Source organism: Mastigoproctus giganteus, chromosome 7, assembly GCF_048544385.1.
Source record: "Mastigoproctus giganteus isolate SK-2022 chromosome 7, ASM4854438v1, whole genome shotgun sequence".
Lineage (NCBI taxonomy): Eukaryota > Metazoa > Arthropoda > Arachnida > Uropygi > Thelyphonidae > Mastigoproctus > Mastigoproctus giganteus.
In genome coordinates, this window is record NC_143581.1 from 84,493,642 (window position 1) to 84,519,867 (window position 26,226).

A 26,226-nucleotide genomic window follows, 5' to 3' on the forward strand; every position below is an offset into this window, starting at 1 on the left:
GTGGAGCACCAAGAAGAACAAGAACTTCAACATCTATTGATTATGTACAATCCTTCAGCTACAAGTGACCCTGGCTACAAAGATATAGACTCGAACCTCACTACAGAAGATGGTGCTCTAGATATCAACGACATTATCATCGATATTTTTCAAGAAGTTCCTCATGAGGATGAAGAAATGGAAGGAGGTCATTCTGTCGAAGAACATATTAACGACGAACCACCGATGAAAACAGAAGCAGCGCTCATACAAATCAATCGTTTAAAAATGTTTTTCGCCGCTGAAGAAGATACTGAAGGACTTTCGATGGTTTCTTCACTCCAAACAAATGTTGAAAACAAAATTATCAGCCGGAAGAAGGTGCAGAAGAAATAAGTGATTACTGTATGTATTTTTCTTAAAATAAAGTCATAATATGCATAGCACAATTGTATGTATATTATTTACAAAAATATTGTGCAAAATCTGTATATAATTTAATTTAATTTTACATTAAACATTTAACGATTTTTCTTTCTTTCTTTTTTTTTTCCCCCTCAGACTTCTTGTTAGCGGACAATTCTCTCTAAAGGACAGATTTTCGTTCCACATGGCTGTCCGTTAAAGGGAAGTTTCACTGTATATCGTACAGCCTGATACATATGAAATAAATAAATTAATTAATTAATTGCTAGATTTCTACTGGTCCGATTTTAATAAAGTTTTTTGACAGTTCAAGAAATCTTTCCAAAGGAGCCAAATATAAAATTTTATACATACCAATCAACTAGCAGTTGAGTTACCATACGTGGATTGATTGATTGAGAGAGAGAAAGAGAGAGAGAGATGGATAGAACAGTGAAGACAATTGTGCTTCATGCATATAGGCTAAAGCATCTAAAAGTGTGCATTTCATAGAATAGAACTCAAATCATAACAAAAACATGTCCACACTTACAACAAAATGTTAGCTGCTGACCCAAGACCCACATCCTACCCTCTCCAACTAGCCTATCTATTCAATCATATAACTCAATTTCCAAAACTCAAAAAAAAAAAAAAAACTAACAGTACAGACCATGCTGCACTTAAATATAAAAAAAAAAAAAAAAAAAAAAAAAAAGAACAAGATAATTACAATAAACGATTACTAAATTCACTCATTAAAACCAAAACCTCTACATATTTTTTATAGCTGCTCCATTTCTCTTTAAAACATTACAGTACAGACACATTACACTTAGTTTTCTCTATTGATTAACAATATTTTATCTCTACTCTGGCTATATAAAAACAATTTTCTTACATTACTTTTTTTTTATATGTGGTATCCCTGTTTAATTTCCAAACAGAACATATTGTAATATAAAAAAACTACTAAAAAAATTAAATATGAATTAAAATGAAAATTAACGATGAATAGAACATACTGTAATATACAAAACTACTAAAAAAATTAAATATGAATTAAAATGAAAATTGACAATGAATAAAGTTTAACAATTAGCTATTTCTATTAAGTCAGTGATGTGCAATACTAAAGTATTAAATTATTGATTAAATTCTGATGGAAAAACTTGGCTAATTAATTGCTGGTTTAAATGACATCTCTCCCACACAATGGCAGGATCTATGGGGTTTTTTTTTTTTTTTTTTTTTTTTTTGTGAGATGGAGAACCTGGCTGGACAAACTTTCTTTAGGAATTAATGTTTGGCTAACATTACATCAAGTGTCCCGTAAGTTCTGCCATTGTCATTATTCCTATCGCACATTAGCATTTACAACCATATTGAGTGTGCATTCTGTCTGTATAAGTGGGTTCATGGGCTAATTTGCATGTTGTGTAGGTGAAAAAAAAAAAAAAAATGAACAACTCATGGAGTTGAACAACTAATGCCTTACTCGCCTCCCTCAGTCTGAGATCAGCTAACTACATACATGATTGAAGAAGGCTTTACGAATTCCTTTAGACTCCAATAGGATTTGAACCCAGACTTCTAAATGAGTGACAAGTAGCAAAACCATTATTCTGTCATGGAAGTTTGATCCTCAAAGTGAGTTCCTTCTTAGTTAAGATTAGAACCTATGGGGAATCCTTCGTAGTTGTTTTTTTGAAGAAGTTTAGCTTCTAATATCTATTCCATCCTAACTGAGTATTTCTTAAGTAACTAACAAAAGAGAGAAGAAAACATCTTAGCAGGTTATTTTATTAGCCTTACATTAATATTTCATTAATGTAAGGTTATTTTATTAGCCTTACATTAATATTTCATTCGTCATATTATTTTAAAAATCTTTGTGCATTTTGGTGTGCACATCTGGCAGAAGAAAATAGTCTTAGAAACAGTGTATTTCCATCAGCACTTTCCAAATTAAATTAGGTGCTACATAAAATATTAAATTGTGTAAAAAATATTTATAAAATAAGCGAAGTTTACCTCTCTTACCTCAATATAGTACATAGAACACTTCCATATGATACTCTCCAGAAATTAAATCGAAAAACTTACATTAGAGTAACAAAATAATTAAAAATTGATTTAACACAATAAAACTCAATTTAACACAATTAAAAATCAATTTAATGCAATTAAAAATAAAAAAACTAATTAAAAGAATTTAACGAAAAAAATTGCAAAATGATTTTCCTTCCTGAACAACACTTTTCGATCATATGTCGCAATCACAGGAATGAAAGTGAGTTTTATTGTGTTAAATTGATTTAAGATACATTTAGGGCTAAAGCCTCAAGCTGCGAGCAAATTTAGACTATGTATATATTAAGTGCAATAGCATCATTAATACACAGCCATTTCTGAATAAACAGAATATTTATAAGGCGGCATCGTTTTAAGTTATATCTCATACTGTGAATACCTTCACAACGAGTTGCCATGCTATTGCACTACTTCGAATAAATAATGCTTCACCTAAGGAGAAGACTGTGTTACTTATTCTCAGATAGGTACCACCACCCAGACGGCACTGTTTCAAGGCTATTTGGCCCTTCTTCGGTGGGTGGGTATGCATCTTAGTCTAAATACATCATACACCATCAGGCATCTCTCATATTGTGGAGTTATACTTCATAACTGTTTTGCCATCATTGCATCACTTGGGTACCTACCCACCCACCGAAGAAGGGCCAAATAGCCCTGAAACGGTGCCGTCTGAGAATAAGTAACATTAGTCTTCTCCTTAGGTGGAGCGTTACTTATTCGAAGTGGTGCAATATCATGGCAACTCGTTGTGAAGGTATTCACAATACGAGATATAACTTAAAGCGATGCCACTTTATAAATATTCTGTTTATTCAGAAATGGCTGTGTATTAATGATGCTAATATATACATAGTTAAATTGATTTTTAATTATTTTTTAAATTATTTGTTACGGTAATGTAACAAATTTGATTACCGTAGCAAATTTGATTTTTGATTTTTTTTTTTTTTTCATTTTAATTTCTGGAGAGTATCATACAGAAGTGTTCTACGTACTATATTGAGGTAAACTCCTCTTATTATTTTACAAATATTGATATCAACGTAGAACGTATTGAGCATTACACCTCTGGTTCATACTATGTAAAAAATATTTGTAAAAAACAAATCCAGTTGTGTCAATTAATAAAGATTAATATTAACTTACCAGCTGTTACTAAACTGTCTTGATATGTATATTCCAAAGACATCATAACACACTTCAGAAAGTTTTTAAGACGCTAAAATCAAAATTATAAATCACTATGTATTCTATGTATTACATACTTAGCAATAAAGTATCTGCAATCTCAGAAAGGATCAGAGAAATATGTTTTTCTTTTTCATATTTTTGTTAATTAAAGAAAACAGTGGAAGTATTTTGTATAAAATTAAGAATTACAGGTTCTAGTCCTTCATAACTATTTATTCTGAAGTAGTAAACTCCATTCTTATTAATTACATATTAAAACAAACTGAAACTTGCCACAATTTGTCAGAGATGACACTCAATTTGATTGGTTAAGATGGTGTATTTCCTTTATTTTTTCATTACTAGCAAATCAGACAGAACAGAGTAATCCAACAAAAGGTGACCATTAAGACAATAACATAAAAATAAAATAAAAAAGTCATCAAAAACTCAAAAAATATCATCAGAATAACCAATAGAACACAGAACAAACTATATCTGTATAAAGTATATAACTGAAGATGAAAAATGTTAACTATACAAGTAAATAAATCTGCTATAATAAACTTTAAGTTTATTACAGCACCTGTAGAGTAAACACGTTAGTTAAAGTATGCAATGCATTAAATTTTAGGAATGTTATCAAACAGTTAACAGTTAATTCATGATTTATAACAAAATAAAAGACCAAAAAGCAATAACTTATGCACAACCTAAGAAAATTTTGTTTCTGCATGCACACCACGTTGCCCAATCATTCTTCCAACTAGTGAATGGGGCAACAAACATAATATCCAGAGCTTCAGCTACAATATGATATGTACTATGTATGAAAAAAAAAATAACTGCTAGATTTCTATTGGTCTGATTTTAATGAAATTTTGGAAGGTTTGTTTGTTATTTGGTTTTTAGGAGCATTAGCAATTAAAGCCATATTGCTCTGGGGATATGCGGTGTACATTCCCTGACCTTTCCGTATCCTCCATATTTGGTGGTCAGACTCGAACCCCAGTCTAATCAAGAAGTGTGTACGCACTGCTGCTCCTGCCCACCTGGCTACGGAGGCGCCAACTTTGGAAGGGTAGACAAATGTTCTAAAACAGCAAAATACAAAATTTTATGAAAATTACAATTACTGGGATTCAAGTTATTACATGTGGATGGATTGACAGAGAAATAATAATTATTGAATGTCCACTGATCCAATTTTAATTAAATTTGGAATACTTTTACAAATCTTTCTGAAAGGCTAAAATATTAAATTTCATGAAAATTAATTTACTGGAAGTCAAGTTATTTAGAAGCCAGGAAGTCAAGTCAAGGAAAACTAGACAAACATTTGGAGCAAGTGGATGGGTGAAATGAGAAAGGTGTATGTGTTTTATTTATTTATTTATTTATTTTGCTTTCTTGCATCATGTGCCCATGCTAATGAGGACGGGGGGGGGGGGGGGGATAATAATAATAACTGCAAGATTTCTATCAGATTATGATTTTAATGAAATTTGGAAAGCCATTACAAATTTTTTTAGAAGGCCCAAATACATTCAAAGTTCTATATGACTCCCCCCACAGTGGAATGACAAAAACAGCCACTATATCGGAAGGACATTATATCAATCATTCATGATCAGCAACAAAACAAGTAGAAGCTTGAACATTTGAAAAGATTGACATTAAAATGAGGATCACTATAAAGAGTTTCGACTGTATAAAATACGGTGAAAAATCCATCCACTAGTTGTTACTTGTGGATAGATAGACAGACAGTGAAGACAACAGGTACATTATGCCTACACATTCAACCCAAAACATTATGACCACCTATCTAATAGCATGAATAGCCACTTGCTCCCAGTGTGGCATTGACTCCAAAAAGACCGTGGAAGATATCCTTGGGTATCATGGACCAGCTGGACAGAAGGACATCCCGGAGTTTGGCAATGAAGCAAGACACTGCAGTGGCCAAATTCTGCATTCCACCACATCCCACAAATGTTCAATGGAACTGATGGTGGGGAACTTGGCAGCCAAGAAGCACACAAAATGCTTGGATATGATCCTGAAACCATTTCTGCATAATGCGGGTCTTGTAACACGGATTGTTTTCTCGTTGAAAGAGTCCGGTGCCATCGGGATACACAGTTACCATGCAGGGCAAAACTTGGACCTGAACACTTCCTTATCCCAGATCCTACCCTGCCATTGAATGGCAGGGTAGGATCTGGGATAAGGAAGTGTTCAATGAGTGGACCAAGTGATGTCCATGAAAACATCCCCCAACCACGATATGACCATCACCAGCCTGTTTTCATCTAACTATGCAGTCTGCTTGCAGCTGTTCACCTGCATACTGTCAAATACACACCCATCCATCAGCATGATAGAGCTTGAATCTTAATTCATCAGATCGTGTGATTCTTTTCTTGTCATTCAATGTCCAGGAAGTGCTCATATGCCCACTGCAGGCAGAGGTGACAATCAATCCACTTGAGCACGTGAACAGATAACCTACTATGCAGACCGATAATCAAGAGCGTATGCTGGATTTCTCTGTGTGACCCGGTTATCTGCCATTAATTGAGAGATCATAATCCACCTCTTGTCTCAGACAGCACATGCCACCTGTCATTCACCTTGACTGTCAACCATTGATGGCCTGACTGTCCCAGGACATTGGCTGGCTGTGTATACCTCTTTGGACTATTCATTTGGACCACCACTACAGCAGCCCTTGAACAAATAATGACTGTGGTTGCTGAAATGCTGGCCCCAGCCTTCCTACACTGCAAATCTTTCTGTTGTTGTTGTTATTTGGTTTTTAGGAGCATTAGCAACTAAGGCCATATTGCTCCGGAGATATGCGGTGGTCATTCCCTGACCTTTCCACATCCTCTGTATTTGGTGGTCACGGGCTCGAACCCCGGTCTAATCAAGAAGCATGTGCTACGCACTGCTGCTCCTGCCCACCTGGCTATGGAGGCGACTACATATACTGCAAATCATTCTTCACTCAAAATCCATTGGGTATATCCCTTTCCTCCATTGCACGGGTTTTGTAATGTGAACTACCCATATCATTGCTATATGTGCTGTGCCAGTCAGTGACATCCCCCACAGGTGCTGTAGGATGCGCTCACTCACAGAGACAGGGGTGGTTATACTGTTTTCGCCCATGAGTGCATATGCTAATACGCCTAAAAAGCACTCAACATTGGAAAAAACAGTGGAAGAAGCAAAGCTCCAACTGATAAGCACAATGGGGGGAGAGATGATCCTTATGCATCATTTGATGCATAAGGAATCATTCAAAGTAATTACAAGAAGAAATAAATGAATATCTGAATCCTTTATAAATCAGCTACATAATTAAAAAGACCCACCAAACTGCTGCACACATTTAAATGACTTTTGCAAAACATCAAATGAAATAAAATGTGTGCAGCAGTTTGGGTGGATCTTTTAATAAAAAAAAAAATAAAAAAAAAAAGCAAAGCACAAAGCATATACTGCTACAGAAATGGCATTTAATTTATTTACTTTATACAGTGCATATAAGATTAGAACTAAAAGCAGCAAAAATGATGTGAGAAAGCAAGCTTCCTTAATTTGCCTACCGTCTATTAATTTGCCCAATCTGTTTTTATATTAATTCAAACTGCCTAATTCTACAAAAGCAGATTAAAGTTTGTTCCAACAATCAATTACTCTCTGGCTGAAAGCAAATTTCTGCTAAAATCATCCTTTTGTTCAATTAAAAATTATGCTGTGTGTGTGTGTGTGTGTGTGTGTTGCAATGCCTTCAACATTCAATTCACTTAACTCATTTAAAGCCCTAAAAGCTTCAATTAGGTCTCCTCACAGGTGCCAAGTTTCCAAATACAGCAAATTACAGTTTTTTTTTTTTTTTCTTGGTATCCTTCTGTGTCCCTGGTCTAATCCTGATAGTAATCTCAGGCCTGTCTGAACATACTGACAATCTTCCTAAAATGAGTTAGGGTTGACCTTTAACAAATCATTATTTTTAGAACATTTTCACAACTGCATAGGCAGAATCAAGATGTGGCCTAAAGTTTTACAACAAAATAATCACCTTCTTGACCCTGCTGACAAAATTTATCTACATACACTCATGAGCCAAAACATTATGACCACCCTGTCTCCATGAGTGGAGTCATCCCACAGCACCTACAAGTGACATTGCTGACCAGCACTGCACACAGTCACGACATGTGTAACGCCTATCAGTTCATCAGTATGAAGCCTATGCAAGGGAGGAAAAGGGAAGGACCTGATTTAGTGCGATTTGGGAAAGATTTGAGACACTTAGAATGGGGGGGGGCATCTCAGCAACCACAGGCATTGTCAGATATTCAGGAGCAGCTGTAGTGATGCTGTGGTGGAAATGATCCAAAGAGAGACACAAAAGGGCATTTGATTTCATAAGGTTGACTACAGTGGTCTCAGACAGTTTTTAAGATGTATACAGTGGTCTCAGACAGTTTTTAAGATGTATACAGTGGTACCATCTGATGTTACAAAATTTTAAATGGCAAGCATTAAGGGAAGTAACTGTACTGCTAGGCCTTTCACTTAAGAAATACTGGATAGATAAATGGATAGAATATGTCAGTCCCAAGTACTCTCTCAATTTTAGCTATGGCAATTTCTGATCCACCTCACCTGCCTTTCAGTACAGTGGATTCCGGTTATTTGGGACACCGGTTAATCGGGGCAAATCTTAAAAAACAGAACCCAATCAAAAAAACAGCCAGGGTTTACTTCACTTAATTGGGACAACATGCCGTTTAATCGGGGCAGGAGACCGCAACACTGGAGATTACCTTACGATTGTCTCTGACCATACCACATGGTTCAGTCGGATTTCTGAAGATCACAACCATAAAACAATAAAAACAATTAGCAGTCACCTGTTAATTGGGTTTTTCTGTTAGTGCAATCTATCATAAACAGAGAGAAAACTCGATCTTATTAAATTTGCGATAATACAGACAGCTGGAATTCTGTGGGTTATTATGGTGAAATGTGTTTACACTTCCATGGAATCTTCAATCATATAAAAAAATTAATTTTCAAAATCTTCTCTTCATTCCTATTTTTAAAGCTTCGTAACTTGTTACTCCGTTCTCACTTGCACATATCGTGTAACTTGCAATTTGTGTGTGCCGTGTTCTTTGTTATTGATTGCTTATTTTTTTACTGTTTTAAATTTTAACCCCCACCAACAAATGTCAGTGAACAGAAATGTCAACTAGTTAGTATGTACATATTCCAGTATGTATTAATTATTCCGATTATAACGTATATTCTTCCTATTTTCACGTATCATTTTTTTTAATTGGTAAGGTAATAAAGGGTAAATTTGTGCTTAATATATCTTTACTTTCATAGCATGTGGATAATATTCCTCCTATTTTTGCTAATTAGAATCGCTGTTTAATAGAATTAAAATTCAATTCACAAACGTGATCACAATGACCGGCACTTACTACACATCGTATAGTGAACGGTACTTTACTATGGTGACGCCATCGTAACGTGATTTGATTGTACAGTGAACCAATTGTAAATAAGGAGCCCACTGTATTTTTAACTATTTACATGAAACTTTGGATAATTGGGGTAGCCTCTTAATCGGGCCAAATTGCACTAGTCCCAAATAACCGAAATTGACTATAATTGTAAAATCACTGGAACTCTCTATCAATATTAGATAACCTGCTAATCTGGTTCTAAAAACTTCGCACATGAATGTATTTCAAAATATTTACTCTGTCTGCAACACATGCATATGATCATTAACAGTCATGCCATTCAAAACCCATGTGGTTCATCCCCTTCCTTCTAATGTTAACATATGCAAAGAATTCCTTGTTACTTTTCTTTCCAAAGGCTTTCCACAATCTGTCTTAGCATGCCTAACCCCCAGAATAAATTGAATAAAGACTGGTATGTACTTATGTTTGGAGTCTGGGTTCTCCCCACATAAGGACAATTTATATGATATCATCCCATGCATTTTTACTCTCTGCCATAAGGCTCTCTTACTCTTTATATATAAATAGTAAGAGAGTTATAAGTCAAAACACTACTGTACAAATTGGAGCAGTACGGTATTAAAGGCAAGTTGCTACAATGGATAAAAGGGTATTTAAGTAGGAGACGACAGAGTGGTAATCAATGGAAGCTGTCTTCATGGACTAATGTTATTAGTGGAGTCCCCCAGGGCTTGGTGTTGGGTCCGCTGTTGTTTTGCATATTTATCAATAATATTGATGAAGGTATATCAGGCTTAATGTACAAGTATGCACATGATGAATAATTGTTGTCAGAGTTGTTAATGACAGTGTGCTACTGCAACAAAAAAAGTTGGGCAGATGGGCTGAGAAATGGCAACTGAAGTTTAACATTGACAAATGCAAAGTACTGCATTTGGGGAGAAGTAACCCCAGAGAAACGTACCAGCTGTGTGATACTACACTTAGGATGGTAGAAAATGAAAAAGACCTGGGAGTAATTGTGCAGTCACATATGAAGTTTTCTGAGCAATGCAGACAGGCTGCCAGAGCAGGTCATGGGGTATTGTCAATGATATACAGGAATTTTGCTAATAGGGAAAAGGAGGTAATTATCCCTTTGTATAAGGCAATGGTCGGCCACGTCTTGAGTACTGTGTACAGATATGGAGGCCTCATTTTAGGAAGGATGTAGAGTAGCTTGAGCGAGTACAGAGAAGGGCAACAAGATTGGTGAGTGGAACGAAGGGCCCACTTACCAAGAAAGGCTTAAGTTCTGAAAATTGCAGCATCTGGAGACTAGGCACCTGCGAGTTGATCTGACCAAGGCCTTGAATGGGTTGAGCATGCTGAATTCTGATGGGATTCTTCTGCTTGCTCAGATGACAAACCTGAGAGGGCATAAATTCAAAATGAGGAAAGACAGTTGTAGAATAGATTTGCAGAAATTTGCCTTCAGCAAGTGGGTAGGTGTTTGCTGGAACAAACTTCCATCTGTTTGCTGTGGAAGTTGACAGTTTAAATAAATTCAAAGAAAAACTGAACAAACTTTTAGAGGGAATGGATGTGTGAAGTTGTTTTTTTTTTTTTTTTTTGCTATTGCTACATAAGCTCATATGCTTGCTTTCTTGCATCATATGCCTCTACTACTACTACTAAGTCCATCTGATATCCATTTACTATTGAAACTTATCAGTTTGGAATAATGTACAGAGAACATTCTAGAAAACGTAAACAGGAGAAGGGAGGGATATAAAAGATTTTTTCCATATTTTTAGTAGATAAAAAATAAATGTGAAAGAAGAACAACTATAAAAGTGAGTGAGATATTAAGTTTCCTTTCAGGCAAATTTTTTTCTAAATAGAATATTAACCAACTCGAAGAGAACATTCAGAACTGGAAAATCCAACAAGACAATGTCTCCTTTTTCCACATTCATTGCCTAAATGCAAACTTGCATCCAAACGACCCACAATTTTTGTGCTTCAACACGGATAAGCGCCCTTTCAACTGTAGTCAATAAATGAGCACTGCAAAAGGAACAACACATGAAATGAACAATTGAGTGTGGTTGTGGTTTTTTTTTAGGAGCATTAGCAACTAAGGCCATATTGCTCCTAGAATATGCGGTGGTCATTTCCTGACCTTTCCGCATCCTCCGTATTTGGTGGTGATGGGCTCGAACCCCAGTCTAATCAAGAAGTGTGTGCTACGCACTGCTGCTCCTTCCCACCTGGCTACGGAGGCACCATGAACAATTGAGTGATATCAACACTGATTGAACCATGGGCTATGGCATTACAGCTGGTATTTTGATTGGCATCAATCACACTGCCTAGAGAGCACTATAAAAGCTGTATACTTGGTTCAAGTTTCATTTATTCTTTATGTTGAAGCTATTTTATCTAGTTTAGTACTTTTTCTTTGCTTATGTTGAAGTTATCTAGTTTATTATTTTTTCTTTGATTGTGTTGAAGTTATCCAGTTTAGTATTTTTTCGTTGCTTATATTGAAGTTATCTAGTTTAGTATTTTTATTTTGCTTATGTTGAAGTTATTTTATCTAGTTTAGTATTTTCCATATTGTTTGTTTGTTATTTGGTTTTTAGGAGCATTAGCAACTAAGGCCATATTGCTCCGGGGATATGTGGTGGTCATTTCCTGACCTTTCCGCATCCTCCGTATTTGGTGGGCACGGGCTTGAACCCCAGTCTAACCAAGATGCATGTGCTACGTACTGCTGCTCCTGCTCATCTGGCTATGGAGGTACCAGTATTTTCCATGAGAAGAAAATGTAAAATTTCTTGAAGATTATGCTTGCTGAATTTTAATTCTTTAGTTTGTGAAAAACAAAACATCATCCTTGGTGTTTCTCTCCTGATAGAATTTTGTATAAAAAGTGCTTTCCTATAAAATTTTATCCAAAAGGGTTGTTACAATATATCCACAGCCTGGGACATCAAGACTGAAAAGGACAGGGATGGACAGGATACTGAAGGTGATGATACTGAATCAGCTCTTTATAATAAGTCATCTGATATTGAAATAGAATTCTATTCAAGTGATATGGATTCTGAATCTCGTTCAATTGCATCTGTTGATGTTAGAATGCTACAACCAACAGGTGCCAGCATTACTTGGAGTGATCACTCTTCAGAGATGAAATCTATTTACTTAAAAAAGCACTGCCTACTTGTTCCAGCAAACCCAGAGAAGCACCCAAGGCACATAAAGATGATTCTCACAGATATAAAAGGCAGGTGAATGCATTATTGGACTAGAGCTCACTCACAACTTGAAAAGAATTTTGAAAGAAATGACAATGGGTGGAAGGAAACAGATTGTGAGATCTATAAAAAGAAAGGATACAAAACATATAGCTGAAAAAATTTAGAAGAAAATTTGGCTGCTAATACTTAATTTCTGACAGGAAATGCTACAATGAACTCCAGCATTGTAGCAGTTCCCTCCAGCAGACAAAGGAAGAATGTAGTGTTTCAATTACCCCCTCAACCCAGAAACATCTGAGGTCAGCGGCTGCAATCCTATACTATGAAAACCCATAAGCAAACAACTTCCTAACCAGCAGAGCTGTAAAAATTGACTGAAAACATGCAATTATGAATATAAATACTCACAGACACTGCCTCTGGTGGAGAAAGAGCATTTCATTTAATTATTTTGTTTCAAACCACATATATAAAAGATTGTCTACAGTGACTAAAATATAAATTATACAAAATGAGATAGGTGTGCAGTAGTTTGTGTTCAGCCAGAGGGGAGTTAATTATTGGAACAAAACTTCCATCTAGTGTTGTAGAAGTTGTTGTTGTTGTTGTTTGGTTTTTAGGAGCATTAGCAACTAAGGCCATATTGCTCCGGGGATATGCGATGGTCATTCCCTGACCTTTCTGAATCCTCCGTATTTGGTGGTCACAGGCTCGAACCCCGGTGTAATCAAGAAGCGTGTGCTAAGCACTGCTGCTCCGCCCACCTGGCTACAGAGGCACCCTGTTGTAGAAGTGAGTAGCTTGAATAAAATTCAAGGAAGAACTAGAGAAACAATCAAAATGAATGAACAGGTGATATGGGAATTGTTTGTTTCAAACGTGCTTCAGTAAGTTGTGTAGTAATGTGCACTGATGTTGGTACCCTTCTCCAAGTAATCTGAGAATAATGCCATCTTATCCCAGGAAGCTGAGCTGCAGATGGTTGCACTCTGGCCTTTTGCTGAATTGTTGGTGATGGATGTTTCCATTGTTTTGAAACCTGTTTTCTTTCTGGGTCAAAGTGACTTATCCACAATTCATCCATAGTCACCAATTGGTGGAAAAAACAGGATTGGCATCGCACATGGAATTCAATTCAGCAGAGCATGCCTGCCTTTTTTCTTTCTGAAGGCATGCAAGCAAGCATAGAATCCATCGTGCTGAGACCTTATCCATATTCAAATCATTGTAAATTATGCTCTCCACTGATCCATAGCTTATTCCAATCTCAACAACTACCTGTTTAATTGTTATCAGACAGTTATTGGGGATAACCTGTTCAATTTTCTCCACGAATTCAGCAATACGAGATATGGATGGCCACCCACTACTTTCCTCATCATGGATGCTCTTCCAATCACACTTGAACTATCTCCACCAATGTTTTATGTCATACGTTGGACAGACATTCTCATACACTGTAGACATTTCTTCATGGATAATTGGATAATCCTTGACTGGATCCCTTGCAAAAACAGTAATTTGATAATGGATCAATATTCAACTTTATCCATGATGACAGATTGTCATCATAGATAAAGTTGAAGGAATTCAAAACAAACAATGAAACTTCTGGCACATATTACTAGAAAAGCAACCAATACAGTCAATAAAACAAAATTCACAGAATACACAGAAGGTCAGGGGAAAAAAGTTTTGATATCTCCCTCATAATTTTGAAAGAAGGACCCAAAGTGAAAATTTTGAACATGATGAAAATAGGTTGAGTGACGATTAATAGGGGGTCACCATCAATGAAGAAAAAAGTATAGGAAACTCAAGTTTGAAAGACTGTACACAGATTACACACCAACATAAAATTTAGAATTTTTTTTTATATTCCCCTTCCATTCAGTACGCGAAATGCTAGAATGTTCTATGGCATCCATTTTCTTCTAAACCTTAGACAATAACTATTAATTGTTCAAAAACGCCTAGAAGGCCTCTATAATTACATCTCTGAACACTTCCAATCTGGCATTTACATTTTTTAACCTCAGGCGGTCCCATTGAAAAGGCTAACATTTGAGCTCATTAAATCACCACTGTGAAAACAAAATTCCTTTCCTTTAATGATAAATTATTAACATACCATTAAATTAACAAAAACATTGCTGAATTAAAAAATTTCACAAAACCTCATCATTTAAGTCCAGAGCTGACCTAACTGTGCCAAACTCCCACACACTATGTGCTTTATTGCCATTCCCATTAATGCACAAGATAAAGCATCCTAAATCTGAGATAATGCTTATATAATGCTTATTTATATATATGCTTATTTTTATATATATAATGCTTATTGAAAATGCATAAATGAAAATCATGTAAATAAAGAAATTACTAACATATTAGCTTCTGTGATTTAGAGTTCCTTATTTCAGTTTTTTTTTTTTTTCACATTTAGTATAAAAAAAATTCTCTCCAAGAATTTCTTACTTTTATAGCACAACTGATTTATGGTATGGGAGAGTGCGTGCTGATGTTCAGACTTTTTTTCTATCTATAATGTCATCTTTTCTAAATGGGCTGCAGTACTTATTGCATGCAATTTCTGAGCTTTTAATAAAAAATATTAAATTTAATGAACAAACTACATAAGCTCATAGGTAATTAAAAAAACGTGTTTGCATCACAACCAGCCGTGTCCATATAACTAGAAAACTCAGCCAGTTGGAGGTTATGAACATCAAAATTGCCAAGGAAAATTACCTCACTGTTAGGAAAGTTAGACTGGAAAAAGTAGAGTTTCAAAGTAAGGCAGTTAAAAAGTTCCAAGTGTGATTGGTGAATGATAAAATCAAAATAAAATTTCTTTTATCATTCACCCACTTTTATTAAGAATGATAAACAAGATTTTGAAAGAATGGAGAAGAGAATCAAGAGGAGGAGGAGATTCCAGGTTAGGAGATTCCTCTCACAAGGAACATCCAAGCAGATATGCACAAGTACTACCTTCGAAATGAAAGGAATCATAAAGCAAATAGTTATGGCAAATGAGATGAGTAGTGGTTGAAGCAACCAATAATTCACATCCTTTGAGTTAAAAAATGTAAGTGGGCTAAACAGATTGTAGGTGGAAATGGTCATCAGTGAGAATGGAAATCAGATTATATTTATGAAATGAACAGAAAACATTTGGGAAAGTTACTGGGTTATTGACAACCTTACCATAGTGAAGGTACAAGCAGAGGATTTAGCTGTTGCAGAAAAACTAAACTTTGCTAAAGTTCAGTTCACATTACAAGTGGAATCTGAATATCAAGAGTTGAAAAGCTGACACAATAAATCTCTCTGATGATTGTTTAAACAGCTGGTCTATCCTTACAAACCAAAATACTACTTGAGGAAATATAAATTATAATAAATTAGTTAACTGTGCAGAAGCAATTCCAAAAAAGTAAAACAATTAAATAAATAAAAATAAAAGCACTGCTAAGTAAGTGCCCTGACTCTAGTAAAGAACTGTTTTCTAGTAACTTTTTCTAATAACTGTTCTCTGTCTAGTAACAAAATGTTTATCTTTGAGAATGCTCTATAAATAATCATACTGGTTTAAATTTGCAATAAAGGTGACCAAAGTAAGCCTCTATTATGAGCATCAAGACATTTAAAAGTACTGTTTCCAAATAATACCTACAGTATGAATCACTGCACCACCAAATAATATCTACTGTATGAATCACTGCACTACCAAATAATATCTACTGTATGAATCACTGCACTACCAAATAATACCTACTGTATGAGTCACTGTTAGAGCTACCTTTAATTGGTATCATTTCCATAACCCATAAAATAAAAAAATCTTTCAAAAGTAATGGAAAAATGCCTCAATTATCAACTTTTACTATCCTGATTGCTAATGTGTATTGGATTTGGTTAGACCTAAGCCCTCATTTAAGTCATCCAATTCTTAATGTTTAGGGAAATGTGGCACTTTACTTGAACAGGCTTCAGAAATGTAACCCAATTCTGAAGACTCATCTCCAGGTAAACTGGGAAATGGCAGGTCTTCAATTGTGGTGCCAGAGAAACAGAGGATGGTTTTTTGGACACACTACATCTTTTTGATCAGCAGAATTTTTACACTCTGATATATACAGTGGAACTTCTCTATTACGAACTTCTATTTAACGAATTTCTCTATATTATGAATTTTTTTCCTTGAAACGAAATTACATGTAAAATTAACCCCATATAACGAAGTGTTACTCTCTATAACGAATTTTTAAAAAAATTAGTAAAAGCATTTTTGAAGATTTTCAAGCATTTACTGCTAAACAGCCCCTCAAATATACTGCCTCCTTCCTTCCGAAATTGCGCATTAGCATCTGGAATTAAATAATCATCCTTTTAGTGAACACTTGTGGCCATTTACGCCCGTAGGAGTGTCTTTGTTTCATTTTTGTTACAGTTATTAAACCAAATGGGTTTTCCTAAAAGTGGTCGTAAACTTTACAATAAATAGGGTAGATCTGTAAATTGATATTGGCTCAGGGGAAAACGAAATTCGCTGCGGTAAACCTTTAGCATGCTGCGGCGGCAATACATAGAATGCTACCATAGTCGGTTTTTAGTAATGCCTACTGAGTGACATTTGCTTCTCACCTCAATTGTACCACGTGACCTTCATGTCAATCATTATATGATATGTCTGTTCTTGTCTAACTGGACTCCCAGTAGATGGTTTTCATGATTTTTTTTTTTTTTTTTTTTTTTTTTATTTCGTTCGTCATCAATCACATAGGCTATATGCTCTTGTATTTTTTTTTTTTTTTTCCTGAAAAGTAACATACAGCATAAATTAATTTTCTTTCGTGTATATACGAATGAAAGCAGAATAAAATAAATTCATAAAGTTGTATATTTCTTCAAAGGGAGTGACACTGAATACTTGAATTGGCAAGCGAACGTCATTGAGCAGGCGGTACCTGTACTAACAATTCACTATATGGCCAGCACAGTGAAGTTTGCGGTGTATGTATCGGCAAGAGCTGCAGTCCAGTAATTTTTACAATTGCAAAAACAATGTCAAAGAGAAAGTGTTTAAGTATTAATGATAAAGCAAAGATTGTTATGATACTGACCAGGGTTTTAAGAGAAATATGGCAGAGAAATATGCAGAGAAATATGGCATATCTGCAAGCAGTTTATCTACGATTTTAAAAAAAAATCGAGAATCAATTTTAAATGCAATTGAAGGAGGAGCAGACAAGAAGTGAATTAAGTTGTGTATATACGAAGATGTTGATAAAGCTGTTCTAAAATGGGTGCAAATGATACGTTAAAAGAATATCCCAATATCGGGCCTAATAATTAAGCAACAAGCTCTGAAATTTGCACAGTCCCTTGGACATACAGAATTTAATGCGAGCACTGGGTGGCTAGATAAATTTAAGAAGCACCACAGAATTGTGGAAAAGGTTATTTGTGGAGAAAGTGTTAATGTAAGCAAAGAAGATTGCAACAGTTGAAGGAACAACACCTTAAAGAAGATTTTGGAAGAATATGAACCTAAGGATGTTTTTAATGCTGCCGAAACGGGTTTATTCTTTAAATGTTTACTGAATAGAACACTTTTGCTTTTAAGGATGATAAATGTTTTGGCGGAAAACAAAGCAAAGAAAGAATCACTGTGCTTAGTTGGAGCCAATATGACAGGAAGTGAAAAATTAAGACTTTTAGTCATCGGAATATCAAAAAACCCAAGATGTTTTAGAGGCACAAAATCTTTGGAAGTTGACTACATCTTTTAATAAAAAAGCATGGATGACAAGTGATATTTTTGAAGAATGGTTATTAAAACTAGACAAGCGTATAACAAAAGAAAAAAGGAAAATCGTGTTGGTAACTGACAACTGTCCAGCACATCCTGCCAGTATTTTTGCCAAACTTAAAAGTGCAAAGTTGTTTTTACCACCAAACGTAACGTCAAAACTGCAGCCAATGGATCAAGGCATTATTAAAATTTTAAATTTCATTATCGAAAGAGAATAATAATGAAGGTTGTCAATGCGTTATCAGAAAACAGAAACTTGGAGGTTACAATTAACCTTAGAGATTGCCTCTCTGAACTGGCAAAAGTTTGGACAAACGATGTCACTGAATATACTATTCAAAATTGTTTTTCGAAAGCAGGATTTGCATTGAATACAGAAGTCGAACAATGACTGGACGAACAAGATGAACTGCCCCTTTCACAACTGAAAAACTTTTGGACATTATTAGAATCGTCCGGAAACATCGAAAATGAAATAACACTAGATAGTTATGTTTTTGTAGATCACAGCAGAACATCCAAATGAAGATGAAATACTGCTGAACAGTGTTAAACACGATCATGATCACGAAGAAATTAACGATGATGCATCAGAACAACCCATAGAAAAGCCAACTCACGAAGAAAGGATTAACACTTGATTAAGAGTTCATTTGGGTCTACAGTTTTGTGAAAATGTTCCTGATAATGTTTTTAATGCTCTGAACAAATGTGAGGTTTTCTTTGAGAATCAGACAATTTTTTAATTGTACTGTGCAAACGAAAATTACAGATTTTTTTAATTTGTGATACTTACCCGCGAAAATTGTGTAAACATAATTTAAATAAGTATGTTTTTGAAATAAAATACATTAAAAATAAATGTAGATTTGTTTTTATTTTCTAATTAGATAACAATTTCTAATAAAAAAGATATTCTTTGTATAACGAAATTTCTCTATAACGAATTTTTTTGCTGGATTTATTGAATTCGTTATAGGGAAGTTCGACTGTATATATATCTATCATACAACAGTACCAGTGGTTACGATGGTTTGCAGGCTCTCCATATTCAACGTATAGTAAAAAAGCATATCCTTAAGACTACCACAAAACTCTTCCTCTAATGCTGGACTTCAACCACCACAGCAGAAATGACGTGCATACAGCTTGCTCTGATCACCCACAAACATTCTAAAATAGGCTTCCTATGCACCATAAAACTTGGTGCATCAAACAATGTTATCCTTCAACTACTTCAGCAAAAAAATTATTATAATTATTAAAGTACCTCTTATATACCACAGTGCTGTTGTACACTTACGTAATTATTGTAAGTGGTGGCCAAAGCCATTTTTCTATTGCACTCATAGTACTGGCTTTCATCAATCACTCCATGCATTACGTAATACATATAAATGTCACAAAAACATAAAACCTTCCAATTGTTGCCGAAATACTGAAACTAGAGAAACCCCAATGGTAACATTGGATTCAGCACAAAAAATACATATAGAAATAGTTAAATACAAACTTTTTTTTTTTTTTTTTTTTAACAAATATAACTTTTTTTGTTACACAGGGTAATTTGAAGGCTAGCTTTGAGAAAAATTTTATTTGTGCAAAAACTAAATGGATAGTAGCCTAAATCTCACCTATTTTTGTACAATGGTATGGTTGTGTAAATTTATAATGGGATTGAAAAAATACTTAGAATAATAAACTAGTTTCTTTCATATTTATCAACCATAAACATGAGAATACATAGGCTATATTTAACAGCAGATTTTTCTGTTTATATGTTTTAAATAATCTACAGTAGCTTTTTTTCTCTATATAATTTTTCCAATAACATTTAGTCATAACATTTTGGATAAAAATTTCTTATTGCAATTCATCCAAAATCAAAATCAGCTTTTCTTTTCCATTTCTTTATAGTTTTTAAAGATATATATTTAATATAACAAAGGGAAAATATACCTCAACCAAAAATTCCCATGTTACAGATCCATTTTCATTTGGTAAGGCATGGGACCCTAAACTTCTTAAAACAGTACTGAAGACCCTGAAATGAGTTGTAATACAAAAATTATTTCAATAGAAATAATTGGTTCATGAAACTTTCATTACTTGTTCACAGTACACATTCTGATTTAAACTAAATCAGAATTTGTGCTATGAAAAAGTAATGAATTAATGAAAAAGTAAATAAATTTGTTTGGTCTGTCTTTTTTCTTTATGTGTGCATCAAAATTCATTCCTCCAATGAAGAATTACTGAGGGAATGTCATGGCATTATTATGGACTCAAAATGTGGTGCATCCTGTTAGTAGCATTTGATAATCCCATTTCCACTTAATGTATACATTTAAATGCAGATCAATCAATAAGTGATGTCTAACACTCCTATACTGAATACAAAAAATTCTGATAATATGCAACAAGAAATACTTGAGAGGTGTTAACTGCTACCAAGCATTTATATAAACAAAATCTAGAAAACTATGAAACTGCAATATAAAATAAAAGTGAAAATAATCAAGCAAGAGCACTGAAACCAGGGAAGTATATTAAGTCTGAGATCCTCCACGGTAAGGCACAATGAATTTAGGTCTGGAGAATAGAATTTTTTATGCCTTTATAGTATCAGCAAGAATATTTGCTAATAATATAAAGCTGTGATGATGTGTCAGAAAACTGCTAGTTTCAGGGATTAACATTTTAATGGTACCCATAATTAGAGGGAAAAATTCATTCTTGCAATCTCTACTCCGAAAAGTGATTCGTATGCAAAAGTAGTGAGGGAGATTAAAAGGACTGTGTGGTCTTTTATTGTCCACCCCCAGCAATTGCATGTAATGTTAGTTACTGAGGGCACACAAAGAAGCAACTAATCCTCAGGAAAGCTGTTGTTGCTCCTCCAACTATTTCAGGGCATGTGGAACCACATTTGATGAATCTGATGTATTGATAAGATCATCAAATGTGAACATTCTGCATTCCCAGTGGGAATGCAGAATTTGAGGAATTCAATATTGGAATTCAATTTGAATTCAATTCAATTCACTTGATTCAATCTGTACAGAAAGGATTGTATTTTGGCTTTCGTATGTGTAGTGGATGAGATTCCCCTCGATATCCATAAGCCAATCCTGTGTGTATATTGTGTTATGTTGTACATGTTGTGTGACTGGCCGCTGTTCAGCAATCAGTAGTGATCACCCGTCAGATACTGGCTGGTACCCATCCTATCAGAGTTAAGGTGGGACACAAGACTACCTCCATTCTTACTTCAGTGAAACAGATAGGTATTACATTAAAAGTTAGTTTTCTGAATGAGAAGGAAGAAGAATGGCACTTAGGAAAAAGACTTAGAAGGAAGAGGGAAAGAAGTATAAGGCATACCCCTAGGAATAAGATGGAATTAGGAATTAAAGGTGATGAAAATGGTGAGGAAAGTCTGATGTGTTCCACTTGGATCAGTTTTCTCTTGTCCAGATGCATTTTAAGATCCCACACTGGAGCAAGTATGGGAGTTACCCAGCAGTGTTGCCATTTTAGCGGTTTTCCCGCTAGATTTAGCGGAATTGCTTCAGGTTTAGCGGATAAAAATATGAAATAGCGGATAGCGGATTTTTTAGCGGGAAGAGTATAAATGTTTAGCATTTTATGTATTTTGGCAATGTAACATTTATATTAAGAAATATTAAATTAATTGTTCAATTAATTATTTAATTAACAATAAAAATAATTCATAATTGAAATAGTAGGGATATCATATTTCATAGTTTTTTTTTTTATAAAGCGAAGAATCGGTTTTATATTATTCTGGATTTCCCTGAGGAGAACCCCAACAATTTTACGTAGTTACGCTCGCGGTCAAACGACCTGATCATTGGGTCATGGCTTTAAATTGTTGAATCAAATCTAAAAATGTGGAAAAAATTCTAATGACGCCTTTTTTTGAAACAGCGAAGGAATGGCATTGGATAATTTTTCTTCGTCGTATTTGTTTGGCTTCCAAGAAATGCGATCCGAATTACCGACATCTCTTTCAACGTTTCTAATAACCACAGAGCAATAAGTAATAAGAGTAATAAGTAATAATTATTTCTAATAACCACAGTGTAATAATATCTTAGTATAGTTAGTCCTCGTATAACACGATAGTTGTATTCCTAGAAACCCTCGTGCAATGCAAAATCGTGCGTTTAGTAAATCCACCAGCCGACAAAATCAATTCAAATATTTATACAGTGCCATAAACGATGGTGCAGATCCGAAAAAGATAGTGCATTCGTGTCAAACAAGGTGGTTATCCATTGAAGTTGCTATAACAAGAATTTTAGAACAGTATATTGAATTAAAAGCCCATTTTGAAATAACTCGTTTGACTGACAAATGTTATACTGCAGAACTTCTTTATTCAATGTTCAAAGATGAAAGTAATTTAGCGTATCTTTTATTTTAAAACCTATCTTATCTGAAGTACAAAGAGTAAACAAATCTTTTGAATCAAATACTGCCGATCCTACATTATTACTACATGATTTAAACATGCTATTGTCGATGATTGCCAATAAAATGTTTTTACCAAATACACATATTGAAAGGATAGAAGAGGACATTAATAATTATTTAGACCCTAAGCCATATTTAGGTTACCAATTTGAAAGAAAAATAAATGAATTAATAATGAATAAACTTATCACAACAACAACAGATGAAATGGCAATAACAGAGAGAGATGCCGTAATTTCTTGATTGATTTGTATCCACAATTAAAACAACGCCTTCCGGGCAACATAAAAGAATTAAAAAAAATGTCTCAGTTAACAATATATTAAAGCAACAAAACGAACCACTGATAAATTTATTACAAAATTTAAAATTGTCTGAAGTAGAAATTGAAAAAATTGAGCAACAGTATATAAACATTACTCTCGTTAAATGGGAAAACATCTACAATACAATGAAGTTTTGGTCAGAAGTTTCGAAATATCGAGATGCAAGCGGTAAAAATCCATTTAAAGAAATTAGCGAATTTGCATTGGGTATTTTAATTTTGCCATTATCCAATGCAGATGTGGAAAGAATATTCAGCAACTTAAATCTAGTAAAAAACAAAACACGCAACAGAATGAGTGTTGGCACGGTTAATGCAATCTTATTAGTACGATACGGGCTCAAAAGAGTTGAAAAGTGTTGTAAAAATTATGTTTTACCTGAAGAAGTGCTTCGCAAAATAGGTACACAAGAAGCATATGATGAGGAGGTATTGAATTTCGAAATTAATTTAGATTTTTAGATATTGATTTTATATTAAAAACAGAAAAATAAATAACTATTTATATATACTATTTGTTTGTTTGTTTTATTCACTACAAAGTACAAACAAATGAAAATTTAAAAAATTTGGCGGGTCAAGTGCTAAAAATAGCGGATTTTGAGTATGCGGCTAGCGGGAAATATTATTAAGAGTTGGCAACACTGTTACCCAGTGTCAGCAGAATCCCACTCCTGAGGAACAAGGATCCAGTATCAGGAAATCCCACGGCCAATGAGAAGGACATGTCACCAATAAAAGAATCCTTCGCCAAATGGGTATTTGTGCCAACAAGAAGATTCAGGTGTCAGCAGATGGAGGTCAAATGATGGAAGGAGGTTTTTCACTGTTGTCCAAAATAATTCCATACTGGGGACATTCTTTTGGGATGGGAGTTACCCAATGTCAGCAGAATCCCACTCCTGAGGAACAAGGATCCAGTATCAGAAAATCCCACAGCCAATAAAAAGGACACCTCTGTCACCAACAAAAGAATCCTTCACCAAATAGGTAGTTGTGCCAGCAAAAAGGTTCAAGGGTCAGCAGATGGAGGTCTCGTGATGGAATGAGGCTTTTCACTGCTGGCCAAAGGAATCCCATACTGGGGAAACCCTTGCCCTGGTTTCAGTAATTATCTCACAACTGGGGTGAGAGAAAACAGATGTCAGCAGTGTCAACAATCAAATGCCACTGTCTAAATCCTGCCTCTGAAAACCACAGGCCAACAAGGACCCTGTATAGAAAGAGTCTGCCTAACATGCACAAGACTAATACTACACAGGATAGTAGATGTACCCTGTGTTAACTTATCCAACTGCTTTGTTATTGTGAGTGGGGTAAGCAGTAAGTTGTTTAATGCTGTTAAAATGTGGAAAACAGAGTTTTGGGTGCAAGTCTGATCAAGGGAGAAAGTCATAAATAGAGTTCCTGAGGAACAAGCAAGAATGGCATTAGCTACTGCAGTCTGATTGTTGGAGCCTGTTCATGTTGGCTGTTCTCTGCCAGAAGACAGAGAGGTATGAAAAGGTTAAGATGACTTTGTTCAAAGGTAAATGGTCTGCTGTAATTGTATGATCCTGGTTATTCCAATCAAATTAGTTCAAGTAGACTGGGCATTCAGAAAGGATATGTCTTCGCTCTTCTAGAACCACAGATGCAGCAAGGGCTAACACTGATGCCCCAGTCAAATAGCTTTTTGTTAATAGACTCATATCCTGTCAGGATCAAAGTTATATTTAGGCCTAGGGTAAATTGCCATGTCTCAGCAATTTTGCTTGTAGTGTCAACTTTATAAGAAATGTTATTAGGGGAACTCCCCTAATAACATTTGTCCATGAAGAGCAGCTTCCATTGATTACTATCATTAGCAGCAATATACGAATTAAAACAAAACCATTATATAAAATATAAAATTTTACAGGCGCATTTTAGCCGCAGTAGCTCTTGCGCCAAGAATTCTTAAATCAAAATCAAATCAAAAAAATCCATTGATTACCACTGTCATCTCCCACTCAACCATCCCTTTATCCATTGCAGAAACTTACCCTTAATGCCATACCTCTCCAATTTGTACAGCAATCTTCCATGTGCAACAGTATCAAAAGCTTTCCTGAAATCCAAGTATATGATATCAAAATTATTTTTGACATTCAGTTCCTTTGTGACCACATCACAAAATCCAATCAAATTGGTCAGAGAAGACCTCACTTTAACAAACCCATGCTGTGTCATAAATATTACTGCAGTCTTGTCTAGATGATCCTGCAATACTTTTTTAACCAGTGACTCCATTATTTTCAGCAGAACACAAGTTAAACTAACGTGTCTATATTTACTGGTGTCACCTTTTGAACCCCCTCTGTGAATTGATGATACATTTGCACATCTCCAGTCCATGGGGACCTCCCGAGTCCAAGAAATTTCTCATAATTATGGCTAAGGGTTTGCTTACTTCCCTTGCTGCCTCCTTTAAAATAACTGGATAGATTCTAGGTGCCTTCCTTACTTTTAACTTCAACAATAATTTCGCCTCCACTTTGCTCTCAGTTATTACAAAATCTCTTTGCTCCCTCTTAGAGTTTGATACATTTTTGGCATTCCCCTCCTTGAATAATTCCTCATGAGTGAATGTAGATGCAAAATACACATTCATTTTATCAGCTACTTAAGCATGATAATAAAGAGTCAAGCCATCTATGTTAAAGGGACCAATCTGATTCTTCCCTTTCCTACTAGAGTTTACATAAGTAAAGAACTCTTTGCTGTTTTTCTTTGCATCTTTGCCAAAGATTTCTTGTAATCTGCCTTTGCCTGCCTAACCTCCTTTGTCAGTTGATTACAGACAAGCTTATATCTGCCATAGGCTTCTGTGTCACCTGATAATTTATATGCATCCCATACATTTTTCTTCTCTGCCACAAGCCTCATTAATTTATCTGACATCCATTTACGCATGTCACCTGACATGCCCGAACCTTGAACAGTATTTCTTAGTTGGAATAAAAAGCCTAGTAGCCTCCAAGATTCAGTCCCTGAACGCTTCCCATTTAGAATTCAATGTTGGCAACATCATCAGTTGATCCCACTGTACAGAATTTAAAAACTGTCTGAGACCCCTGTAGTTCCTTTACGAAAGCGAAAGCCCTACCCTTTAGCCTTGATGTTAGTTACATCTTCAAGTAA

At 35.0% G+C, this 26,226-nt stretch overlaps 1 protein-coding gene across 1 annotated transcript in view; it reads right to left on the reverse strand.

The window, feature by feature from the left end:
* nonC (serine/threonine-protein kinase Smg1) overlaps nucleotides 1-26,226 on the reverse strand; it is a 1,411,261-nt gene that overhangs the window by 1,210,943 nt on the left and 174,092 nt on the right. Inside the window, exons 10-11 of the mRNA XM_090378365.1 lie at nucleotides 20,199-20,283; nucleotides 3,628-3,700 (exon numbers count right to left, since the gene is read on the reverse strand). Of these exons, the coding sequence (XP_090234491.1) occupies nucleotides 3,628-3,700; nucleotides 20,199-20,283 (158 nt within the window). The remainder of the gene's footprint in view (nucleotides 1-3,627; nucleotides 3,701-20,198; nucleotides 20,284-26,226) is intronic.